At 36.4% G+C, this 24,677-nt stretch overlaps 2 protein-coding genes across 7 annotated transcripts in view; one reads left to right on the top strand and one right to left on the bottom strand.

Moving 5' to 3' along the window:
* Window positions 1-24,677, bottom strand: part of ARL13B (ARF like GTPase 13B) — a 54,276-nt gene that overhangs the window by 6,925 nt on the left and 22,674 nt on the right. For 3 of the 6 annotated variants that reach the window (XM_074856912.1, XM_074856918.1, XM_074856923.1), the window contains 6 exons: window positions 8,136-8,241; window positions 5,183-5,385; window positions 2,698-2,794; window positions 1,229-1,454; window positions 634-750; window positions 225-293 (listed from right to left, as the gene is read on the bottom strand). In XM_074856912.1, coding sequence (XP_074713013.1) covers window positions 225-293; window positions 634-750; window positions 1,229-1,454; window positions 2,698-2,794; window positions 5,183-5,385; window positions 8,136-8,241 — 818 coding nt within the window. The remainder of the gene's footprint in view (window positions 1-224; window positions 294-633; window positions 751-1,228; window positions 1,455-2,697; window positions 2,795-5,182; window positions 5,386-8,135; window positions 8,242-24,677) is intronic. The other 3 variants (XM_074856935.1, XM_074856919.1, XM_074856930.1) reach the window with 2 other exon arrangements.
* STX19 (syntaxin 19) lies at window positions 13,294-24,217 on the top strand. The gene is made up of 2 exons (XM_074860878.1): window positions 13,294-13,374; window positions 22,871-24,217. Exon 2 carries the CDS (start codon window positions 22,955-22,957, stop codon window positions 23,831-23,833), a length of 879 nt encoding a protein of 292 aa, XP_074716979.1. The 5' UTR covers window positions 13,294-13,374; window positions 22,871-22,954; the 3' UTR covers window positions 23,834-24,217.

Genomic DNA, 24,677 nt, shown 5'->3' with positions numbered 1-24,677 from the left:
TGTAAGGGAATCTGAGAGACCTTTTTTTCTTTGGTAAAAAAAGAAGTAAGACTTGAAAAATCAAAAAGATGCTTTCTACTAAGCAAAGGGTTAGCTTTTGGTCAGTGAAAACTGGCATTAAGAAATTAAAAAAAAAAAAGATGAAGACTGAAATGAATGTAGAAGTGAATGAACAGTGCAGAATGCTTTAAAAAAAGTACAAAACCCAAAATATTTTCAATTACCAGCATGATGTGTTTCACCAAGAGGCTCAAGTTTTCGAAGTCTATTAAGTTTGGGAGTTCCCCAGCCAACTAAAGGAAAACAAAGACAGTCAAAACATGCCACGACGGCACTTGAATCTGATGAAATGTACGGAAGCCAGTTCTCTTTGGAAGAAATCAAAGGATTTAGAAATGCCAAAAGTATGTAATATATTGTGAATAATGATTCCCTCATGGAATAGATCAAATTAATACTGCTGAAAGTTCATACCATGAAGTGGGAAACTGCATCAAAGATTTCCTAGAGTATAGAGTTTAGTAGCATATCTCTGTATGAAGACCATTTCAGTTTCATCATTCACAAATTAATATTTTAAAGGATTAATAACCACAAATTGAGACATCGATTATTGTTTGTTAGTACACTTACCAGGTGGAAGAGCTGGTGGTGGTGTAGGATTTTTGGGAATAGTGTCCTCTGCATTAACAGGTTCTACTCTGTGGCCTCTTTTTAATTTAGGTTTTTTATTTTTTTTCTTACTGTTGTCTATACCAAACAGAAATAAAGCATTACCTATCATATAGTTACATTCAGAGAATATTTTAGATCAACCTCTAATACAATTGTTGGGCTGACATACATCAGCATTTTCAGTCCAAACTTATACACAAAATTATATGAAATGTAAAATTTACACAAATTTTGCTATAGAAAATAAACTGTAAGCATAAAATATATGCAAACTCTATGTTTTAATAAAGAAATTCAACTTAGTTTGGTACTGATGGAAAGTGGGCCACATATCTGATTATGATAAAAACAAACCTAGTTTGAGCTACAGTGTCAGTCACACCAACAAATGCACTTTTTTTTGAAGCAGATTTTCCAACACAATAACCTAATGGTGCATTTTTATGTTTTCAATAGATTAAATTGATGTGTGGTATCATGAAAAATAATAGACAGAGGGAGAAACTATGTGAAAAATAACATTAAATGACACATTAAAAGGAAGCAGTTTTACCTGAGTCAAGGGATTCTGAGGCTTGCTGCTCATTCTCTTCTTCATGCTGCAAAAGCTGTGTAGTTGTAGAATTGCAAGTTTCTAGTCTACTGTCATTTGTGTTTTGGCTACTGCTACTTGACAACCGCTGGGCGTCCATTTGTTCCTGCTCTGTTTGCGATTTCAAGACAATTGTAGCCTTTTCAGTCTCCAGTCTTTGCCGCTTCTTTTCCATTTGTTTTTCATTCTAACAGAGATAATTTTTTTAAACAATGTCTAATGATGTAAAGTGACTAATAAGACAGGGAGGTTACTTTAAAAATCAAAGTATTCCTAAAATATTTTTCTGCCCCACAATTAGCATAGAAAATATTTTCATGAAGAAATTAAATTTCCAATATCCTGTCCACAGGAAGGAAAAAAAAATAAAAAAAAAAAATTGAAAAAAAGGTTTAACAGCAAAAGAAATGATCTTTAGGTTTATAACCTGTTTTCTTGCTTTTGTTTTGGTCATATGACAAAAAAAATTAGCTATATAAACAACATCAACAGTCCTGCGCAAAAGGTTAGAAAACTCCGAATTTCTTCCTCTTCAATTATCTATTTTTTAATTTTTTTGATGTTTTACTTAAAACAAAGTACACATGCACAGAGCTTAAGTATCCAGAAAGTGCTACCATGAGTTGGACAAATACCAGTTGTGTCATACTGACTCAGTGATAGGCTATTTTACAGGTTCTATATCACTAAATCACCTGCACTACTCGCAGCTATACCCTTCTCTTCTTACTCTGTATGTTTTATAAAGTGTATTACTGTGCATGTGGATGACTTTACAAGATACATGGATATAGGTGCTTTTGTCCTGGAGACAAGCAATGTTTGAATTACTTACTGGAAAAGTCTCTGAGAGTTTACATGTTTCTTGAGATTATGTTATCTCAAGTCAACTGAATAAAAAAATATGGTACAATAAATAAGAACTGCCTGAACTCAGAAACACTGGTTAAGGAAACTTTTTATATTAATATGCTTTTCATATGTCAAAGCTAAGAAAACTTTTCAGTTGTCTCTGTTTGCAACAGAAAACAGTTACGCTCAGAAAGTTGAAGCAGTCGAGGAGATTTTGTAAGACTCACTACATTACTAAAATATTTTGCAAGAAACTAATACACCTTGAATGTTTTCCACTCCTGAATATCCAGTAGTTTAATTAGGAAATGTGTTCAGTCATCTGTTTATAATACCTTTATTTTACTGTGCCTACAAAGCTTTTTGTCCCCAAATCACAATAGGGGATTTTCTTAACATGAAAGCATTGTTTCAATGCACAAAAACCAAGACTGCCAAGATTAAAAAAAAATAAATAAAATAATGCTGTGCATACAGACTTAGAACAATTCTTTGAAATGAACCATTTTTCTCATTACCTCGCAGACATTTGTTAGTGGTAGGTCTAAACCGATCCAGATTTCCACATATTCTCATACCTCAGAAATTACAGCAGATATAGGCTGGAAGGGGTTTACAGAGTTCCCAGGCTCAGGGTCTTCCTCATCGGGTACACTTCTTCCTTCTTCTCTTTCCCTTTGTTGTTGTTGTTGGGTTTATGATGTTGTTGTTTTAATGTTTTTGGGGTTCGGTGTTTTGGTGTTTTTTGGGGGGGTGAGAAACAGAGATGATGAACAAAGAATTATGAAGAAGCCAAGCCATGAATTTTACATAATAGAGAACACTTATCAGGTCATCTAACTTATCCTCCAATTTATGCCAGCTGATTTTTACAATATGCTTCAGTATTTTGAAAAACATTCTACAGAAATCACATTGACAGGCTAACATCAATAAAGCACAAGTTTATGTTATGGCAGAGGTAGAAACACATGCTGCTATGTGCCAGAATGTTCAATCAGCACTTCAGGAAGTAGGAGCAGTTTCTGAGGACAGAATATGTGACAGAATACATCTGTAACTGGAAGGTTTTGATTGTTCAACAGTATGCTGAAATTTTCATGCTGAAATTTTCACACTGGTAATCTTTTATAACAATTGTTTCAAGCTATTCAATCATTTTTTTAAAAAAATAAGAATCTATGTGGTGGGAAACCAGACTAGCTAAAACCTATTCTTCTGTTTTTAGTACACCTCCATTTCTCACAGTTGTAGATTCTTCTCAATATACATAAGGGAGAACCAGTACCAGACTGTTCAGTTTATACAGAACAGTTAGGGAATCATATTTGCTTTAACTAGACTCAGAAAAGTTCAGAAAGACACATAATGCTCAGTATACTCTTGTGGCACCAGCACTAGTTATTTTTTATGTACCAGACCTCTCTGTAAGAAATATTAAATTACTATGTATTAAATAATATGTCTTTAATAAAGTCACATACTTTTCATCAATCAATCTGATGGTACTTGTGCATAGGAAGTCACTGTTTCACCTACTTTACAGTTGCAAGTATGGGGAGAGGAAGTAACCCCGTTGTTCAGAGGCACAGATGGAAATGAAAAAGAGGTCACCGATCTACCTGGGAAACCATGCTACTTGGAAGGAATGGCCAGTGCTATGTTAAAACTTACTGGCACTACCTCTCTCTCTGGTTTTCCATTTGGAACAAGGCAATTGCTACTAACATATTGTAGAGGAAATGCACTTTTTAAAAAACATTCCAGGAAGCAAATCTGAACAAAAAGCAGCCTGGGGAATTATTAAAGGACAGAATGAAATAGAATTGCACTTGAATCAAGATTAACCTATTTCTTACAGTAAGAAAGCAATTTGATGCAAAACAGCAAAATGAGAGCTAATGCCATCTCTTATGTCTGAGACAAGCCCTCAGCTACAGACGAAACCAGCAGAAGTTATTAGTTAGCTTTCCTCTAAGACACAAGAAGTTTAGCAAAACTTTTAACCCTTTAAACCAATTCAGACCCAACCAATTCTCCCAGTGAACAATCAATCAAGATCACTGAGCAGGAACAGAATATATGGAAAATGCCCATATCATCAGAGAATCTCTTTGAGACATGTTTCAAGGTCAGTCCTCCTCCCTACACCTCTCAACATGGCGTAAACCCAACGCAATCCAATGGTCAGAGGGTTTTGTCTAAGCAGAGACATCTGGCAGGCTAACAGCATATGAATTTTTTTATGTTTGTGAAATATGTACGAAGACCATATCAAATTCCAGGTGTTTAAAATGTGCTTAAGTAATTTACTTGAAGTAAAGCAAATCAGCAAGAGTACAAGCCAAGACACTTCACAGTAGCTTCACAGTTACTTCTCACAGTAACTAAGACTCTCAAATCTCTGCATATATAGGACAGATGGGGGGACAGGGGTGCTCAACAAATTTTTTAAGAATGTCCCAGTAAAATGATTCATATCAGTCTCTAATAGGAAGCATGGTGGGCTACTGATGATAAAGGGCTTTGAAGGGAAGCAATAAATCACTTGTCCTGCTTCCCCTCCCTGCATCACCTTCAATCTCTCCATGTCTCACCTGCTGGATATCCTGTAGCTTATTAAGCATAATGTTGAATAAAGTTTCACCTCTAGTCTTTGACATTCACATATGGGTTACAAAGTCTAACTTAAATTAATAAAAGTTTATTTCAGAACACACTTGAAGGTAACTTAAGATTGAATGACAGGATTTATTTTTTAAGTTAGTCTCTTGTGATGTTATATTAGCAAGCCCAAATTTATTTGACAACTACCTTGCAATTCTCATTCACAGTACATTTCCAGCATAGAGTGGATAAAATAAAGAGGATGAACCAGGCAAAAACTTGTAGGTCTTAAACAAAGGCTCTAGCGTTCAGGTTCACACTTTTAATATGGAGACTCTTGGCTTGTAAGCTTTAAATCCTCGATAGCTTGTTCCCGTAAGGTCTCTGTACAGGAGTGAATCGGGTATCTTAGAGAAAGGGAGGAAGGGGAGGTAGAAAAAATTACTGAGAGAATACCTTTCTTCTCGTATCCTTCTCACTCTCTCAGCTCGTTCTAGTTTCTTTTGTTCTTCATATGCTTTTTGTTCTGTAGTGTCTCTTTGGATGCGCTCATTTAAGGCATCAAAATCTTTTGCTATGATATGTAGAAGCCAATATAAACCCTTTTTTATTGATTTATCAATTTTCTTCCCACAGCCCATGATAGCTGAGCAAGGTTCCTGTAAATATAAGGAGAAGGAAAGGAAAATTTTTTGCAGTTCAGATCACATTCCTTCACTGAAAACAAGAAATCAGCCAAACAATTACTGTTTACTGTGGAGCTTGCAAAACACTGAGAAGTATGAGAAATAAATTTGCATTTAGGTATTCTATAAATTTAGGTGCTTTTTTTGCCAAGATACAAATCACATTGGTTCTACCAAATTTCATTATTTCCAGTCCCATTTAAAAAATACAATAGTGCACAGAAAAACATGTTTACATGTCTGTCTCTAGACATATATACACCTGTTAAATATACACACAGCTGTTACATATACAGCTATGTCTATGTATATTTACACATCTGTTTCTATACACATCCATATCTGTGCATCTAAATAGAAATATAATTTATCAAGCCCAAATATGCATGTTCTGTTTTGCTGCTGGTTTATAAAAAGTCCATGTTATAATTATCTAGTAAAATGGAAAAAATGAGGTGCAAGAGAATCAGCTTCACTTCAGTTCATGAAAGAAATGTTCAACTTGTTCATAAGCACCTAGGGGATAAAAGAAATCCCCTAGTGTGAATTTGTCAGGAAAACTGTCAAACCAATTCAATTTTTTAGATCAAAACAGGTACTGTGGATAGGGATGAAGTAAAATATTATGCATCTTGATTGGAGTAAAACTGTTGTCATGATATTCTCACTAGTAAGCAAGAGAAACATGATCTAGGCAAATCTATTGGAAGATGGGTGCAAAACCCATTTCTAAATTAGTTTGGAATCTTTTATCTAGCTTGGATGCAACAATTCAAGGAAGTGGATTGACTGGAAGGAATCAAGAGGAGTAGAGTGAGAAAAATCAGACAAAATTGATTATGAAAACACATCTGGTAAGAAAACATTGAAGCAACAGGAGTAGTTCTCTTGAGATGAAAAAGCTTCAAGGAGATATAATAGCCTTCAAAAACTTAAGGCATAACTGCAAACAGAAGAATAATAATTTGCTGTTCATGTTTATTGTCAGGAGGACATGTATAATGGGCTTTAATTCGAACAAAAGAGATATGGGCTTGATTCTAGCTTAGAACATGGAAAAGGACTAGATGATGTCTCAAGATCTACTCAGAACTATTTTTCAGAATGTTTTGGAGCACTGTATGGGTCTTCTAAACTGTTCTCTGAAAAATAATTGAATAGATCCAGCTATGTATTTGACAATGAGAAAATGATATTTCATTCTGATTGTGTTCAGTATTTGTGTTCATGAATGAAGGAAGATTAGAAAAGACTAATTCTCCAATGTCAACACCTAAAAAATTCTCTGTTATCTCTTCATTTGACAAGCATTTAAATGGCATCATAGTCAGATATGGTATGTACGATTTACAACAGAAAAAAATAATTCTGACCTGTTATGTCCCCCCAGAGTGCCAAACCTAGTTTGCATTTAAATACATTCCTACTTTGTCTAAATTAAGGTTCAGATATGACTGTTGTTCACTATGGAACACTACAATACTCTCTAGCAGAACCTAATCAGGGAGAAGATATATAGGCAATAATACCTTCTTTCTCTGACAAAACTAAGATAAAACAATAGACAGCAGTGGGGCAATTTTCTTCTTGGTTTGCACCAAGGCTATTGTTGCTGTCGTTCAGTTGTAAAATAGAGAAATTTAGAAATATAGAATATACAGACATACTAAAAATCCTCTTTTTTGGGTCATTCTCACTGACACTGTGTGACAAATGACTCCTTCCACCTGCTTTAATATTTTGTGGGGAAATGTAAAGATCCAGAAGAAAACTAATTAAAAGAATAAGAACAAACAAAAGTTTTTTTGGTCCTTGCCTAATTTTATTTAAAACTTGTTTCATAATGCCCCTGTTTAAATTCACCCCATGAGTCATCATATTGAAATAACTTGGGACCATGTTTACCTTTAATGAGCCTAATAAAGAAGCTGCCCATCTGAGTATGTAAGACTCTCATCTGATTTCAGCTAAAATGCCTTAAGAGTATGTGATCTAGTTTCTTTGTTGATTACGCCCAAGATATAAATGGAGAACAAGAAGAGCATTTTACTGGAACATGTCATAAAATAAGTAATTCTGAAGTACCGGAAAAATACACTAGAATCTTTCTGGTCTTTTATATTGATAATGCTTTGCAAGAAAATATTTTTGTCACAGAAGTCCCGTGGAAAAAAAAGGTGAACTTGCAATTTTTATTCCTGTGATTCCTACATATGCAGAGCACAAAGTCCACTGACTGAAGAAAAGCACTCAAAGAGACATGACATAATGAACATAGCTATGCCCTGCTATAAATCAACTTTCTAGAGAAAATAATAGCAATATGTATTACCCTATGAATTTTGCAATGCTCCTGAGGGAATTAAAAGTCTTTTTTAATTTTTAAAACCCAAATACCAGCTGGAATGGTTTTGCAAAATTGCCTTCTAATTTTGGTTAATAACAGCATAACTCTCATTACTTTTTAAAATGTTTCTTATTGCAATTAGAAAAAGATTATAAAAGTAAAGCCCACAAATAGTTAACTAACAAACTGGTTGATTAAAAGAAAGCAGAACATCAAGGTGAACAGTAGAACTGTTTGCAGAACAGATATATGTACTGTATCTTTGCTGAGATTGTAGGATTTTAGTTTCAGTTTTCTCTACGTGGCACAATCTCCTACCTTATTGCAAGCTTTACATATATATATTAGAAAATGAAGCACCTTAAAATATACTTACAATTTGACATAGACACTTGTGTTCATTGACAAGCTTTTCCAGAGATAAGGACTCAATTACATCTGCTTCTGAGAGAGCTCCTTCTCTGTCCTGCTTATTTGCCAGCCTAAAGAAAAGATCAAAATAAACACTTCACACCCTGTCACGAGAAAGATTTTCAGATCTCCAAAAGCTAAGTTTTTGACAAAAGTAGGAAGAAGAAGGGGAAGAAGAAGAAAATAAAGAGAAAATTATTTGTTTCAGTTTTAATTCTTAATTGTTCTTTCTACTTAATAAACATGTTAGTCCAGGCACAAGTTTCAGCAGATACTAACATTAAAGAATTACTAAGGTGCTTCATAATTATTTAATAATAATTAATAGACAAAGCAACTATATTTTACAGTTAAGAAGATGGATGTAAAAGACTGTACTGCACTACATCTAAAGCTACACAGTACAATCTGTTGGAGTCTACAGATCAAAGTTCAGAACTTTGCAACTTCCCAAACCATGCGTATTTGCTTGCATAATACTGCTTCATGATCATCTTGGGTCGGCCTACTATCCAGAATTTCTCTCTGATGTCAAACAATTTGATATGTAATGTTTTGAACCTGCTCTTTGTAAGTAAAGATTAAAGCTCAGACGGAGGCACATGCATGAATGCCTCTAAAACCCACACTTTATTGTTAAATAGAGAGCAGTAAAAAAAAAAAAAAAGGGTGTATGAAACACATAGCTTACAAAATAAGTATTCTGTAAGATGAAGTGCCATCATTGTCTTACTTCTTAGAGATATGGTAGCAAAGGGAACACCAGAAGATTAACAACTTAAGTTTTTGGGGGACTCTTATTCTTGATCAGATTTGTCTTCTATATATGTAATCGCATCCAACACTACAGCCAATAATGTGTTTTTTAAAAGGCACAAAACAGATCTGATTTATCACTCAAAGAATGTTATGCATTATTTCACACTTTAATATGGACATACACTCTGAAGCAGAGGCTGTTACGTTCCTTTCAACACTGTTATCAATAACTACTACAAAGATAAGAGGGATGTCCAGAATTATAAACAACTCAAACACTTAAGTTTCCCCTCAGCAAACTCCTGTCGATGCCATGTTCTAACCACAGAAATGAAAGTTACTTCCTTTTGTCAAGACTAATTTTGTAATGTTTCACTGAAAACTCCTCTATATATGAAACTGGAAAAGCTTCCCATCTAAAGCCCTTAAAAGGTACATCACAAACTACCTGTAAGAAAAAGCAAGGGTAACTGCCAAAACCTGTATGGAACCACCTCTCACAGAAAGGCAAAATCTTTTCCCTCATGAGGATTTCTCTCAGCTATCCAAGTAATAATTTTCATGAAACTCACAGGACTTGACTATTCTTGAGACTGCAATTTCCTGATTAAAACAGATTTAAACTGGTCAACATCCAAGAAGGTAGGATGGATTAACATGGTAAGTTTACCTAAGTATTTAGGAATGTGTTAGCCGAGCAGACGTATTTCCTAAGAAGAAACTTTAAAAAGTACTTTCGGTCATGTTCTGAGTTCACTTACAAGCAAATTTTAATAACAAATGGAGAAATTTAGATAGAAATCCAAAATATATATTTTAAACAGACAAACAAAAATGGTTAAAAAAACGCATAGGAAATCATTCATGTTTCTTGAGGGTCTGAGAGTTTTATAAGGAATAATCAAAACTTCACAAAAGAGGTCAAGTCAAAAAAGAGTTGTTCTCATCTTCAATAAAAACTCTTTGTGACAATAGGATACAGAGTCTTTCCTCTCCCATTACCTGCTTTTAATTAAAAGCTAGTATGGTAAAACTCTAGGAACTATGAAAAGATATTAAATCATATTTTACGAGCAATGGACTACTCCTGTTCAAAGGTACTGTTTTTCAGCATGAAAACTGGTACTGTTTGCTTTGAACCAGTGTAGACCATTCTGGAATATAAGCATACAATGCAATTTTATTTTGTATTTTCTACAACAGTAATAATCCAAGCCAAGTGCAAAGGCTGCAAAGAGGAGTATTAAATAACATTAGACAATCCAAAAAATGCACTTGTCTCTCTCCAATAAAGGAATTCCACTAAAACAATGTTGTTCTGAAATTTAGCAACCCTTCCATTACATGAGAACTCTGATTCAACTCTCTGGATAAAATGACAGATATTTGCCTTCCATGAACGCAATGGCAGATGGCTTTGGAACCAGACATCATAGCCTTTCCTCTGAAATCTCACGTCATCATCATCATTAACTCAAATGGCTTTTAGGGAATGTTAGGCCAAAGCTTGTACTTTGGATTTATCATACTCATTGCTGGGAAGGAACAATGGTAGGAATGCACTCCACAGTTACCAGAACTTGACAGTACTTCAGTTTGATCTAAGACGTGATTCCTTCCTATCTTCCATAATCACAGTATAAAAGCCTCAATTCTTAATTATTTTAGTCCCAAGAGAGTTTTTAGCTTCAAAGAGACGTTAAAAAAAAAAGCTGTGCTGCATCTACAGCTCAGAAAAACATTCCTTGTCACCAATAACCTCATGCACTGTGATTCATTACCTAATCTTTCTTTTAAAGAAGAGTTTATGAAGGAGACCACAGATGGACAGCTTCTCAAATGTCTGTCTCAATCTTCATCACTCTTAACTATTTGTGGTCCAAAAGGTTCACTTATTTATCATCATCTTGGGGATAAAAACCCCTACATCCTACTGATAATCAAAACTTTGCTGACTTGCCTGAAGAGCTAGAAAGAGCATAAGGCTCTTCCTCCCCACCCCTCCCTTTGAGAATATCCTGGTTTGAGCCCAGAGGGCAGCTGAACACCACACAGTTGCTCACTCCCCCATTCCCCCTGCCCCATGCTGGGAAGGAGAAAGTAAAGCAAAAGGCTCAGGAATCAAGATAAAGACAGGGAGGGATACGTCATCCATTACTGTCACGGTGAAAAGACAGACTCGGGGGAAGAAAAAAGAACATAGATTTAATACAGACACTAACAACACTTAACAGAGTAGGGCCATGAGAAACATTACTACATCCTGAAAACTCCCTCCCCTGCCCCTCCCTTCTTCCCAGGCTCAGTTTTGCTCCCAATATCTCTACCTTCTTCCCCCCAGCAGCTCAGGGGCAGGGAATGGGGGGTGCAGTCAGTCCTGCTGCTTCTTCCACCTTGGTGGGGGGAGGAACTTCTGGCATTCCTCCCCTCTTCCAGCGTGGTCCCCCTCTCACAGGAGACAGTCCTCCACAAACCAACTCTGACATCAGTTACTCACATGGGCATGTGGGTTATGGTCACCCCCTCGTGTTGCAATCCTCCCAGGGCTGAACTACAACAGCGGGGCCTTCTTCCCATGGGGTCCTGGCCTTCTTTGGGTGCAGTCACCTGTCCCAGTGTGGGGTCCTCCACAGGCTGCAGGTCAGCATCTGCTCCACCACAGACCCCCATGGGCAGTGGGGGGGGCAGCCCTGCCGTTTCACCATGGGATACAGGGCGGTCTCTGCTCTGGCACACCTCCCCCCTTCTCCTCCTTCTTTCCACTGACCTCGGTGTTTGCATCTGTTCTCCTCGCAACTCCTCCTCACAACTCCCACAACTCCTCCCAGGTTCCCCTTCTTAAATGCGTTATCACAGAGGTGCAGCCACTGTCACTAATTGGCTCGACCTTGGTGCAAAGGAGGGTCCAACTTGGAGCCAGGGGAGTTTTGAGAAGCTTCTCACAGGGGGCCACTGCTGTAGTCCCCTCCCCTGCTACCAAAAACCCCCGCCACTCACTCAAACCCAGGACAGATAATCCATTCCCACTTCGCAAAAAAAGAGTACTTCTATGGTACTTTGTATGATTTAGTGCAGAGATTCTCTAACTGTTGCTCACTGCATATATAGAACCAAGGGCATTTTCAATATGCTTATGATACTCTGCCACTATTCCTTCTCACCAACCATCTAGAACAAGTAATGTCTTCTCAGCATTTAGCTATGAAATAGGGCCAAAACTAAACCAGGGTAAAACTGAAATGAAATTCAAGAAAGCTATGGAAAGTAATTAAAAGATTGGAAACAATTATCTCCACTTTTTTTTTTTTTCCACATAAGCTATCTTTGTTACAGTCTGAAAATCCTACTGCACCGCCCCTTCGTTTCAAAACACATTCCTCAGCAGTGCTGTCAATTCATCTAGATCTAATTGAAGAAAATATTTCTGAGCACAAGAGTTTGTAGCCACAGCCTATCCTTTTTTCACCTAAAGATTAAATAACTGCACTATTTACTATGTTACTGGACTGCACATTCTACAAAGCACAGCTGAAGCAGAATGGAATGTTGGTAAGCTGCATAGCTCAGTGTGAGTGTGACACTAACGTCCTATAACTTGCAGTAGGTGCTGACTTTAAACCTCTAATATCTTGAAAGGTGTAAGATTTATCTTTTTTGTCAATTAGCTTCCATTTTCTCACAACACTTGTTGCAATACTGACTGTATTCAAAAAATACAGCTGAGGTGCTGTATCTGGAAAAGCAGCATATCCAAAAATAGCTGTCTCCATCTTATGCTCCCCAAGAACTGAAGTGGGATTTGCACAGGTCATACATACACCCCTGCCCGCTTCAGACTTTAGGTCAAACCTATAAATAGAGTTAAAATATTTTTAAGATACTGTGATAAAGGGTAGTATTTTGCTGGTGTGTTGTTTTTTTTTTTTTTTTCTTTTCTTTTCAGGTAAATGCGTTAATAGATCAATGATCTACCCTTGCTTCTTTTTGCCTTCGTGCTTCAGTGTAGAATGCAACCCCTGAGCTTACACTTGTGCTCCATAGGTAGGCAGTGCTCCACTTCCAGCTTACAAGGCCTCTATCTAGGGAGCTGCTCCTTAGACACTTCCTGCTACTGGGCAGCCCCAGCACTGATCCGCCTCTCAGCAAGGCTGGGTTTCAAACAGGCAGAACCAGATTCCCCAAGTAGAAAGCAATCAATTTGCCTGTCTACTGCAGTTGCAGAAGTCAGCTTCTCTCTCACACCACCACTCCTGAAGATGAACCCCTGGAAAACTATATAAGAACTAGAAGCGGAAGGCAGACAGAAAATACTTAATGGGATGCCACCCAAAACACATTACTTAGGCAAATCTTTGAAACAATGTTTTTCAGATTATACTGAAGCTTAACCTCAGGAGTTCCTCTGTAAAGGATAAAAGAGAAAGCCACCAGCACAGGATTAAAAGGTAAAGACTTTTCTTTTACTTAATGTTTACAAAGCTGCAAATATCAGAAAAAGGCTGTGTAGTGTGGTTTAGAATGGAAATGTGCCTAAGTGTCAAGACACACAAATAATGGATGTCTACTCTGAATGTTTCTCTGGGTGAATATAGTCTCAGAGCTCTGCTGCTCATGCACAGGAATGCTTGGTTTTGAGGCAGTTTTACGCATAAAATGCATATTCTTTAGGGAACACGTCAGAGTTATCTTAAAGGATAGACCTTGATTTTAATTTTCCAAGTCAGTAGAACTTCATTATATAGCAATTTTTCATGTTTAAAAAAACTGTAGGAGGTATACATATGAAAACATAGTTGAAAGCCCAGGAGAGTGTCTGTTGGTTTATCACATTAAGTTTGCTGAGTAAGAAGATTTCATATATAAAATCATGCTTGGCTTATTTCAGTTTCACATAAAGTATATTTGGAACTTTAGTGTAACAAACTTACTTTACGCAAGAAATAAAGAAAAGGTAGGCACCAACTGTTTCTGTATCAAGTAAGAATTTTTTAAGCAACTAGAGAGCTTCTGAACTTTATTTTAAGAGTCATGGGAAACAATGTGGAAAGGGAGTGTATGTGTGCATTGGCACAACTGACATCTACAGTTGAGTAACATTATTTCTCTTAGAAGCCAGAAGATATGCCAGAGAAAAACAAAGTCTGAATGCAAACTGTATGTGTTCCTTGACCTGATTCTAAACATAAATTACTAAGCAAAGAGGAAAAAGAAAAAAATAATCAGTATTAAAGTTTACTTTACAATCCAAAAGATTTGGTGAAAAAAAATCCAGTATGAAATGGACACATTCGTATTTCAGCGATCATCAAAAATCCAAGAAGTTACTGAAAGGGTTCCTTTGCGAAAAGGGTATTTTGTGTGAGGGTATGTGCACACACATGTGCGTTCTTGTTTTGCAGACTTGGAGGGTTTTTTAATACACTGTTACTTTCCAATTTACGCATTTCCCTCCACTTGTGTGGGATTCTCATGCAGTAACATAACACTGAAAACTAAACACACTGGGGTACACACTGGGTGGGGTAATCTGTAAAAGTATCTCAGAGATGCTGCTTCTGGGGTTCAGTTTAATCAGAGTCAGCTACCACAAACCCAAAATTTTGGGTCAAACCTGCATGGTGGCCATCAAAATTAAGGAAGAACAAAGCATCCCTGAGGTCAAAATATTACAGTATCAGAACTATCGACATGACTAAAAGCAACTTTAGGAAAATGTATCTTTATGAGAATGATTTATCTAAGATCAAGACTATTTAAAAATATTTAAAAGCTTTTAACTGCACTGAAATAATCCAAAGGGTGAGTGTTAACAGATCTTAAACTACATTCCTCTTTAGCACTCTAAGCCCCTGTGCCTTCTGCACCGTTGACAACAATTACAAACCCATCAGTAACTTTTTACTGATTGACTCTAAAATAAGATGGCTTATTTCATTTCTTTAGTGTGTTTTTCATGCCTTCAATTCTTAAGCAAAACAATTCTTTGAACATTACGGTAAGCTATAATGAAAAACTGGTGAATAAAGTGCTGGAAGATTATCTGCCTGCAAACATCAATTAAGAGTTTGCTTTCATGCAGTTGCAGGGAGATATAAGAGACATTTCTCTAATTCAACCTTTTCCCTAAACAGTTCCTCCAGGTCACATTTAAATAAGGATATTTAGAAATAAGATTCTAAACTCATCTTGTTTATAATATCTCTAAGCAACTCTAAAGCAACTTCATTCTCATACTACCTGTTGAAGTGGTTACAAGAATGTCAACACTTCCAATTTGTTTCATTTTGGTTAAGTGGCCTCAATCTTACCACAGGTCTGAATCATATTCCTATTTACCAAAAACATATTTCTCTGACACACTCTGTTCTGTTATCAGTTTAATCATACCTATTGATCAAATAGGCTGGATACAAAGAGATGTCTGACCTCATATCAAGCATATTATGTTCAGCTTCCAGATGTGTAATTTCAAAAGCAATGACAATAAATATTGCCATATATTTTTGTATGAGATTTACAAAAATTGTAAATATGAATTATTTTCTTATACTCTATTTCATCTTGATATACCAATACCTAGGCAAACATTGAAGTTATTTAGTCAAAGTTGCCTATAAAATACATTTTTAAAAAAGCTGCCTGGAAATCCTTACATTTATTACAGGTGAGTTTCCAAGGCTGTGGTACGTAGCTATATGGTCTGACAAAGATGAAATGGGAATGTAAAGTATGCGGGATGTTGCACAGTACAAATTTTGAGCCTGCAGTTGTACTGACAGGAAGACAAAAATCTTGAAACTGATTTATAGCGATACAAAGTCATTAACTAGGAGCTCAAAGTATATATCCTATTAAATGGGAAGAATTTCATCTGTCCTCTATCCTGCTGCAGCCCTTTCTCTTGCTCCTAATTTATTTTCAAATACTGCTTTAAAATATATCAATACTTGGACCTTAAATATGTGATCTTTTGGCAGAGGAGATTACGATTTTCTTTCTGGATTTCTGTGACCAGAAAGGTGGCCATCATATTTGCAGCAGCTAATTAAGTGAAGATGCTGATTTCTATTATTATTCTTGCTGGAAATAAACAAATAAACCGAGGTATCTACAATGTATACATTTATTTCTCTCTAGTGCTCATTTCTGAGGTCTCACTGGTTTAACAGTTGAAAAAAACACCATCAAAACATTAAGTAAATTCTTCACTTTTGCTTTTAATCAAGGGATAATCCATTTCCTTACCAATTACAGAGAACAATCTACACACTAACTGACTTGCAGGGTGAGATCATTGTTTTGTCAGTCAGGACTTGTAGGTGCAGCATGTGTCACCGTAACTGTGACTTATGTCAGTGCAAAAGCATGAACTCACCACCTTCCACTACCCAACGTATCAGTAGGGAACATGAGAACTGCTGTCTGTAGACATGGAAATGGTCAAGCCTTCCACATCTGCAGCCACACATTCATAACAAAGGTTCCAAAACTGCAAGCAACAATCTCAGATTTGGCACTGGTTCACTGTGCATCTTTGAACCAAATAATTCATAAAATAACAAAACCCCCACATTTTTTCTAATTGGAACGCAAGAGAAGCACTGACAGCTGTAGAGATTTCAAAAGTATAAAAACTTGTAATAGATGATTCACAAAGTGCTGTACTCTCCCACTCCACTAATGCTAAAGTCTATACCTTGTATTATTCCCTTCTCTTCTCTCTCAGGATTCTTTCCCATATCATACAATGCCACACAGTCAACACAAGACAGCTACATCTCCTACATGATTGTGTTACAGATTTCTGGCCAAACAGCCAAGAACATCTCAACTATTTTAAGTAACTAAGGTTCATTTTCCCCCTCTACCTCTCCCTTGGAGGGCTTACTCCAGCAGCATGATTTGGTTACACTTTTCCAGCAACTTTGGACTCCTTCTTACCCATCTTTGAACTCATTTGAATACTCAGACCTGTTTTATTTCATTTGAATCTCATGTTTTCACTCAGTGTCAGAATTTCTCCACCTCCCATGATCTATTTCACACTAATGAGAGAACTCCCAGGCTACCTTGCTTCAAATGCAGCATTTTTATGCTCCTGCATACTGGTCATTTTGGTTTCACTGGGTAGCCTTTTGGCAGTTCTGATGGGTAACATTGTCTCAAGGGGACAAGCAACCAGTATTCCCTCAATGTTAGGTAGTAGGTAATGCCAGAAGCAATGTGCTACAGGTTATTTCCCAGAAACAAAGGCTGACAAGTACAAACGACTTTTTATTTTTTAATATTAGGAATGAGATATCCATTAGCACTTAAGTCCCCCATGCTGAAAATGTTACTTATTTTGTATATACACTGATACAATTTAGCTACCTTCCACATATAAGGGCATCTTTTTTAGGCTCATAACCAGGGCAAGCTCTCTCTACCTTTGGTATTTTCCTGTTGAACCACTCCCACACTTCCACAAACAGAAACTTGACTTTAGAACTATTTTTAAATATGTTTTTCCAAGGACTTATCATCTTAAGACAGAGATGCTTTAAGAGGATATTTTCATCCAACCACCTCGCTGTGTGATAATCCTTGGTTTAAGCATGTTTGTTTACAAAGTATTTAAGTTAAAGGAAACTTTTTAAACAAAGGAGAAAATAAATATAACCTGTAGCAAAATTACTTACTTTAGTTACTTAAGACACATTTCGGGTAATAGGGAAAGATTCCAAAACACCATCAAAAAGTTCCTTCTTTTCTTGTGAGAATATATGAGAGAGCACAGCCTTTGGAGCAAACTGAAAATTCAACTCAAGCCCCTAATTTTCCCCACAGACTACTGTGAGTATCTTAAACTGTAGGCATTGAAATGGTATATTTGTCTCACTAATTTTTTGTTGTTAAACTTAAGACACTTAAAGCAGTAATCAAGTTCCAGACTAGAGTATCACTCCAAACATTACTCAGATTTATTGTGCTCAAAAATAACAGTTATACAGGTTTGTTGGCATAATGTAACTTCACTGCAGCCTGGAAATGGATTAAAAAAAGAAAAAAAAAAAGATTACTTGTAACCTGAAATTCCTTTGGGACATATTGCTTGAAAGTATCCCCTACCCAGTGTCCTTAATTGATTTATAACTAAGAAACAGAAAAACACACTGACTCTTATTTTTGTTTCGATCATTAAAAAAAAAAAAAAAAAGTAGCTATGATGCAGAACACAGATCATACATCTTAAAGAGAGTTCTGTCCCTTGATTGTCTGCAAGTCCTCTTCTCCTAGTGGACCACAGTATGTTAAAATGAACATAAGAAGGCATTCAAATTGCATCAAAGATCAAAAACAGAGCCTTTTGTGTCAGGCATTTTAATGAAGGTGCTGAATAACCAAGAAGTAGTGAATAAAACTATAGAAATTAAAATAAACAGGAGGTTTTGGTAAGTCAGGGGGTGTGGAGGAAATAAAACAATTCATCAAAGCCAGAAAAGGAGCCATTAAACCTAATCACAACCAGTAACAAGAATTCCATATGATCAGCTTACTTCACATATCCATTTATGCCTTTTAACTTAATGCAGCCCAAATCTCATTTTTGGATGTAGGCTCCCTGTTTACTGGGTCTACTGATAAATTATATAGCTGGAAGAATACTCTATATGGCTGCTTTACAATTAAGCAAAAGGACCTTTCCACTTGCTTTTTTTTTTTTTCTTTTTTCCTCCTTAAAAAATGGAGAAGATAATATAAAAATTTTCATTTCATTCAAATTCATTATCTTCAAATTTAGGACATACTTTGTCATCATGACAGATTAATAATGGTGGTCCAGTCATTGGGATCTATTATTCCCCTAGTCAGTGTGCTGAGGTAATTGTCATTATAAAGACTTTCCCAGCCACATACGTCACCAGTTTGACTAGAGAGATTCATAACCCTGATGAGCAACACAGTAAAGTTATCACAAGGCAAAGACTCTTGCAATACCCTTAAAATGTATTTGACAAGGATGTGAAAATTGCATTTCTGAACCTGTCAACTATATATAACTACATACAAAGATGCCTACCAGAAGAACAAATACAAACTTAACCACCAGTGGATCTGCATGATAAAAACATTGCGAGGGGCGGGGAGGGAAGCCTTTCTAGAAGATAAGGTATGCCAGAACGACCAAACTGAAATGCCTAATGTGCATTCCTACTTTTTCTCCTCAAATACGTGTATGAAAGTACATCAATAATCCTTGAACTCTGAGTACAACTTAGCTACTGGGCAAAGCTGGGCCCAATTCTTCCTCCTTTCCCTTCTTTACCTCTGCCACCTCCTCCCCAAATCCATCCTATAGCCCTGTCTGTTCTTTGGCTGTTTTCAATCTTACATTGCTTCTAAGTGTGAACAGAGAAGGTACAGTGCCACAACAGTTTGACTAAGTTATTGTAGCATATTATTAGAGCAACTCCATTTTTAACTCCATCTTTTATTAAAGACTGGCTAGCAGCTTGTGATTCCAGCTGCAAACATATGGTTTCAGCATCACTAACAGTTCAGATAAGACTACAGAGCAGCATTTATGACTGACCAGAAACATAGGCAAACCTCACCGATGCTCTTCAGATGTATATGTGCAAGAGCAGGGCCATTTCTAAACATAGTCAATAATTTGAAGCTACAGTTTAACAAGACAATGCTTTCCCATCTACTGATTTGCTTTGCTTTTACTACAGTCAGTCTCTTAGCTGTTTGAACCCAAATTTTCCAACCTTTGATGAAGAAAAAGTCTGATGAGGATGTGCTAGGCTGTGCTACTTTATCACTTCAAAAGGATCATCTTTTAAGATCTTTTTTTGAATGTAGGGGACACACTAAGTCACTGCAGTGCTTTCAGTCCACATACTCCATTTACTCAACCCTAAAAGAACAGGCATATTCTCCCTCTATTGACAAAAACTTCAAGGAAATAGATCTCTCATCTCAATCAAAAGAACAACAGGATGTGCCCCTATACATATACACAAACACATAGAACAACAACAAGGACTCACTATATGAACAAAGCTTGTTGTGGAATACCCAAGAAGTCAACCTAACAATTTTCCAAGGTTATCTTTGTCATGAAGACATCCTTATTTATTTGAAACCAGCATGCATTTCAGTTGCCAGTATAATCAACCACATTTATTGGCAAGCACATTCAGTGGCAGGTTTTGAAGGCAAGCCTGATAGGATATAAGATACGAAACTAGAGTTCAATTGCTTACATTCCAGTCTTTAGTTAGTTTGATGTTTAAATGAGAAAAAAAATATTCCATTAACAGTAATCCTAAGCATTTTCCGCTTACTTCTTAGCAATTTGATACTTGAGAATATTTGCAGATTTGCAATTCTGTTGTTTTGGTTTTGTTGTTGTTTTTTTTTCCCAAAGGAATACAGCTATTTCAAGACCAATGCCCCCCAAACATTGAAAAGTAGATGTCAATTGTTAATGCATACACAAATTGAAGATGAAGCTCATTATTGTTCTTATGCCCCTGTGTTTAACTTACTTTCAAACCACGGAAGATATGAAAAATTGGTAACTGCCCTTTTGAGAAATTGTACTGTGTTCTGAAGGAGTAACTGAATGACTGCATGCATGTTTTAGACCTTTTCAGTAATTACTTGCATTCTCTTAGATACAAGAAAGTCTTGCCACCTCACATCATAAGCATTAACGGTGCCCTTAGAACTTGCTTTTAATCACAGGCTTGTCAAGCCATGCTAAATTAACATGGGTCAACAGATGTGTTAGGCTATACTAAAACACATTTTCTGGTCACTTCTCTGAAGCCTTGTTTAGCGCTCCTGGTTCCTTTCACATGCCCCAGGCTGAACTTTCCCTGTGGCAGTCTCCCTTGTGCCAAGCAAATCTGAAACATTCCTAAAGAATGTTATCTTGAAGAAATTGCTTGAGTTCTGCTGCAGGGAGATACACAGCAAGTTAGGCAATGAAAAGGAAATACTGTAACAAAATTAATGCATGTTGCATTTTCCCCACCCCTAAGTAACATTTTCCAATAAATTACTTGCAAGCTTGCCTGATCACAAGTCTCAGGACATTACTGTAACTTCTAATGACTGGCAGGCTTTTTGGATTCTCTTGATATGAATCAACAAACACTAAATTCAGATATTAAGGCATTAAGGGGAAAAAAAATAAAAGCAGTAAGGGAAATCCATGCTAGGGTAGAATATCAACATTCTTTCTCACGATTGATCTCTGTAGCATTTCAAGTTTTGTTTTTCAGCTAATCCTCCTGCAGACAGCCAGACTTAAGTCTGTGGAAGACATGTTCACACTGTTCAATTCCATGATTTATATTATACGAAAATCCATTTAGGGACTTTAAATATTCATAAGGGAGCAGAGGTACCACAGCAGTATCATTTCAAGCTGTTCATCATAACAAAATCGTTTGCATATTGACAGGTTACTGGATTGATCCTTTGCAGTTATTACAAAGGCATCATTTTGGATACTATAGAGAAATACTACTTTGCTTAGTAAAAAAAAATTAAAGAAAAAATCTTCAGAATTGGGATTTAAGAAGAAACACACCTATAAAACACTATTATTTCAGAAAACTGCCCTGTAACCTCTGAAAACAGCCAAAAGATACTACTGTACTGTTTAACATTTACACTTGAACAGCTCTTTGGAAGACACACATTTGATTTAACCAGAAGATGCCTAAGTAAAAATCCCATCATCTTCTAGTCCTGAACATTTTATTTTTCACAAAAATTTTCCATTCTTGATCCTAATCCAAGGAAAACATTCATGTAGAGTTTGAGGAAAATACTTTCTTCCCTATAATTAAAAATAGTTGAACTTAAATATCTATGTTCTAAAACATACACAATAGAAACTTTCTCTTAATTATATCTCCAGTAAAGCTTGCAAAACAGCTAGGGTAGAAAACAGAACTAAATCCAATTTCTATTAAATAAGAAACAGTACTGAATTGTATCCCATTATGGTGCACAAAGTACATTTACATAAATTTTATGAAGGCTGCAAATGACAGTGTAAGAATAGATGACAGGAATCCAAAAAAGGCTTAGAAAGTTTTCAAGCTGCAACATTAGTGATATGGATCCACCTCTATAAAAACTCGGACATTAAAAGAAGCATTTTCATTCTAAATTATTAGAGTTCTGTTCTGTTTTGCTGTAAAGTTAACTGCTTCTGTTACTATCAGTTTAACTCCCCAGGCAAGGGAAGGCAATGAAAATGGAGAAAGGTTTTTCAGTGTGGCTAAACTAAAAGTCTAAGGTAGCTGATTCATGACAGAACACTGATTCACTAGACAGACTATCTCATAACGTTAAAAGCTGAAGTGTGTGGTTCCCACTGACAATCCAAAAATGGAGCAGCAGATTCACTTCTACATCCACAAAGATTTAAAAGTTGATTAGTTTTCATCAAATAGAGAATTACAATAAAATAAGAATTTGAGTTACTCCTCTTCTCCTCCCCAAAATAAAAGTCCTCTCCACATGCCATATTCCTCATTGTTCTAAGTTCTGGACCCTACACCACAAACGTACCACAAAAATGGACTTGGGCTGCAACGCACTGTATGAGGAAAAAACACCATAGTGAAGAAGCTGAGGGAAGACTGTTAATTGTGCCCATCTGAAGATAAATTAAAAACTTTAGGTTATGATTAAGTCCTACAGAAACCGGATTAAATGGCGGAGTGTGCTGACACCACCTATTTTGTACGTTTGTTCAGAATACCTGCCACTTCCAATTCATTGCTACATTTACTTTATTTTTGTGCAGAGGGAAGTAGCTCTAATCTCCAAAACTAGTATGTATACATATAACTGCTACACATAACTGCTAACTAATATGTATACATATAACTGCTAACATTGATTGTTGTTACACTTTGATTACAGTGAAACGAGAAAAAAGATATTGGAGTTAACTCCCTGTGTTGCAAGAGCAGGAAAAAACCTGAAAAAAACCTGAACACAAAAACCATGAGAGACCGCCTCCAAGAGCTTAAACTGAGAGCTAAGGAACTACAGATAGCTGGAGAAAACAACGGTGCCATTGTGCAAGAAGAAGAGCAGGAGGAGTTTGAACAGCAGGCCATTATTTATGAGAAAGAGCCCATAACTGAGAGGCACTTGCATGAAATCCAGAAGCTTCAGACTGAAATTAATAATTTGGTGGAGGAAGTTCATAAATTCAGTCAACAACAAAAAAGCCTAGTATCTTCAATGAGAAGATTCAGTGTCCTTAAAAAGGAATCTAACATAGCAAGAGAAATAAAAATTCAAGCAGAGCACGTACGAAAATGTTTGGATGAACTGTCAAAAACAGTGAAAAAAGCTGAAAATGAACATGGGCCATCACGTGCCACAGTAAGAATTCTAGCTTCTCAGCACGCTTTCTTGTCCCAGCGTTACCTAAGTGCTATGCTCTCATACAACGATGCTATAACTGCTAAGCAAGAGAAATGCAGAAGATTTATTGTCCGTCAGCTGGAAGTAGCTGGTAAAGAGGTATCCGAGGAAGAAGTCAATGACATGCTCCAACAAGGAAAATGGGAGATTTTCAATGAAAATCTACTCACTGAAGTCAAAATAACCAAAGCTCAGCTTTCGGAGATTGAACAGAGACACAAAGAACTAGTCAGTCTGGAGAACCAGATCAAAGACTTAAAGGAACTTTTTATCCAGATATCAATTCTGGTGGAGGAGCAAGGAGAGATGATGAACAACATTGAAATCAGTATGAACAACACTCAAGAATACACTCAAGTATCTAAAGAAAAATTCGGGCTTGCAGTCAAGTATCGAAAAAGAAATCCTTGCAAAGCAGTATGCTGCTGGTGTTCTCCATGCTGCAAATGACAAAAAAAATAAACTGTTTAAGATACCAATGGCTCCTACTTAGTAAACTGATCTTGTAAGAGAGCCTCAGGATCCCTCGATTGCTTCATTTTTCTTCCCATTTCCCCTTCCACAGAGCTCTCAGGAAAAACTGCATCTGTTTTTCCAGAATTAGAAGAATGCAAAGAATTTTATGGTTTTCACAGAAACACATGAACTAGGGGAAAGGATCAAAGGACACAAGTGACACTTTTTTGTTGTGTTTTTTTGTTTGGTTTGCACCACAATGTGGCAACAAACTACCTGTTATTTTGGGAAGCATTGAAAATATTGTTAAATCTCAAAGACAGGATTCATAAGAACGGTTTAGTTACCTTTTACAAAATAATAATTAGTGGTTTTAATTACCTTATGGTTTTTTAGACTCATATTTACTTGATTCAAATTCTAAGTTTTTTCTTCCAGGAATCTGAAATTCTACCAAAAAACATCTACACATAGAGCAGACATTGTTAGTAAACCAAACAAGAAGTCAGAAAACAGTTATCAGGAGTCTTTCAATACTACCTCTGTAGGAAAAGTTACTTACAGGCTTACTTACCTACTTAACACTATGAAATAATGCTCATGTTATAGTAGGACAGTGTGCACTGTCTTATGGAATGTAAAACGGACATTGCGTTATTTACTTTAATAACACCATGCTGTATTTCTTACAGATAGGTGTCAAGCTGATATTTTCTGAACACATTAAAGACCACTAGCAGCAGAAGACCACATCACCAAACCTACAGGGACATTTGTTAGCAGTCTGCTGAGAAGCCAAGCATTAGTAAACTGACATAGAGATATTTACATTATTCAA

This window comes from Strix uralensis, chromosome 2, assembly GCF_047716275.1.
Source record: "Strix uralensis isolate ZFMK-TIS-50842 chromosome 2, bStrUra1, whole genome shotgun sequence".
NCBI lineage: Eukaryota > Metazoa > Chordata > Aves > Strigiformes > Strigidae > Strix > Strix uralensis.
Note: the sequence above shows the minus strand (reverse complement) of the source record. Positions and strands in the feature narration are given on the sequence as shown.

Bases quoted from the DNA above. Each gene is read 5' to 3' on its own strand.
- STX19 (XM_074860878.1), top strand. From the start codon at position 22,955: ATGAGAGACCGCCTCCAAGAGCTTAAACTGAGAGCTAAGGAACTACAG.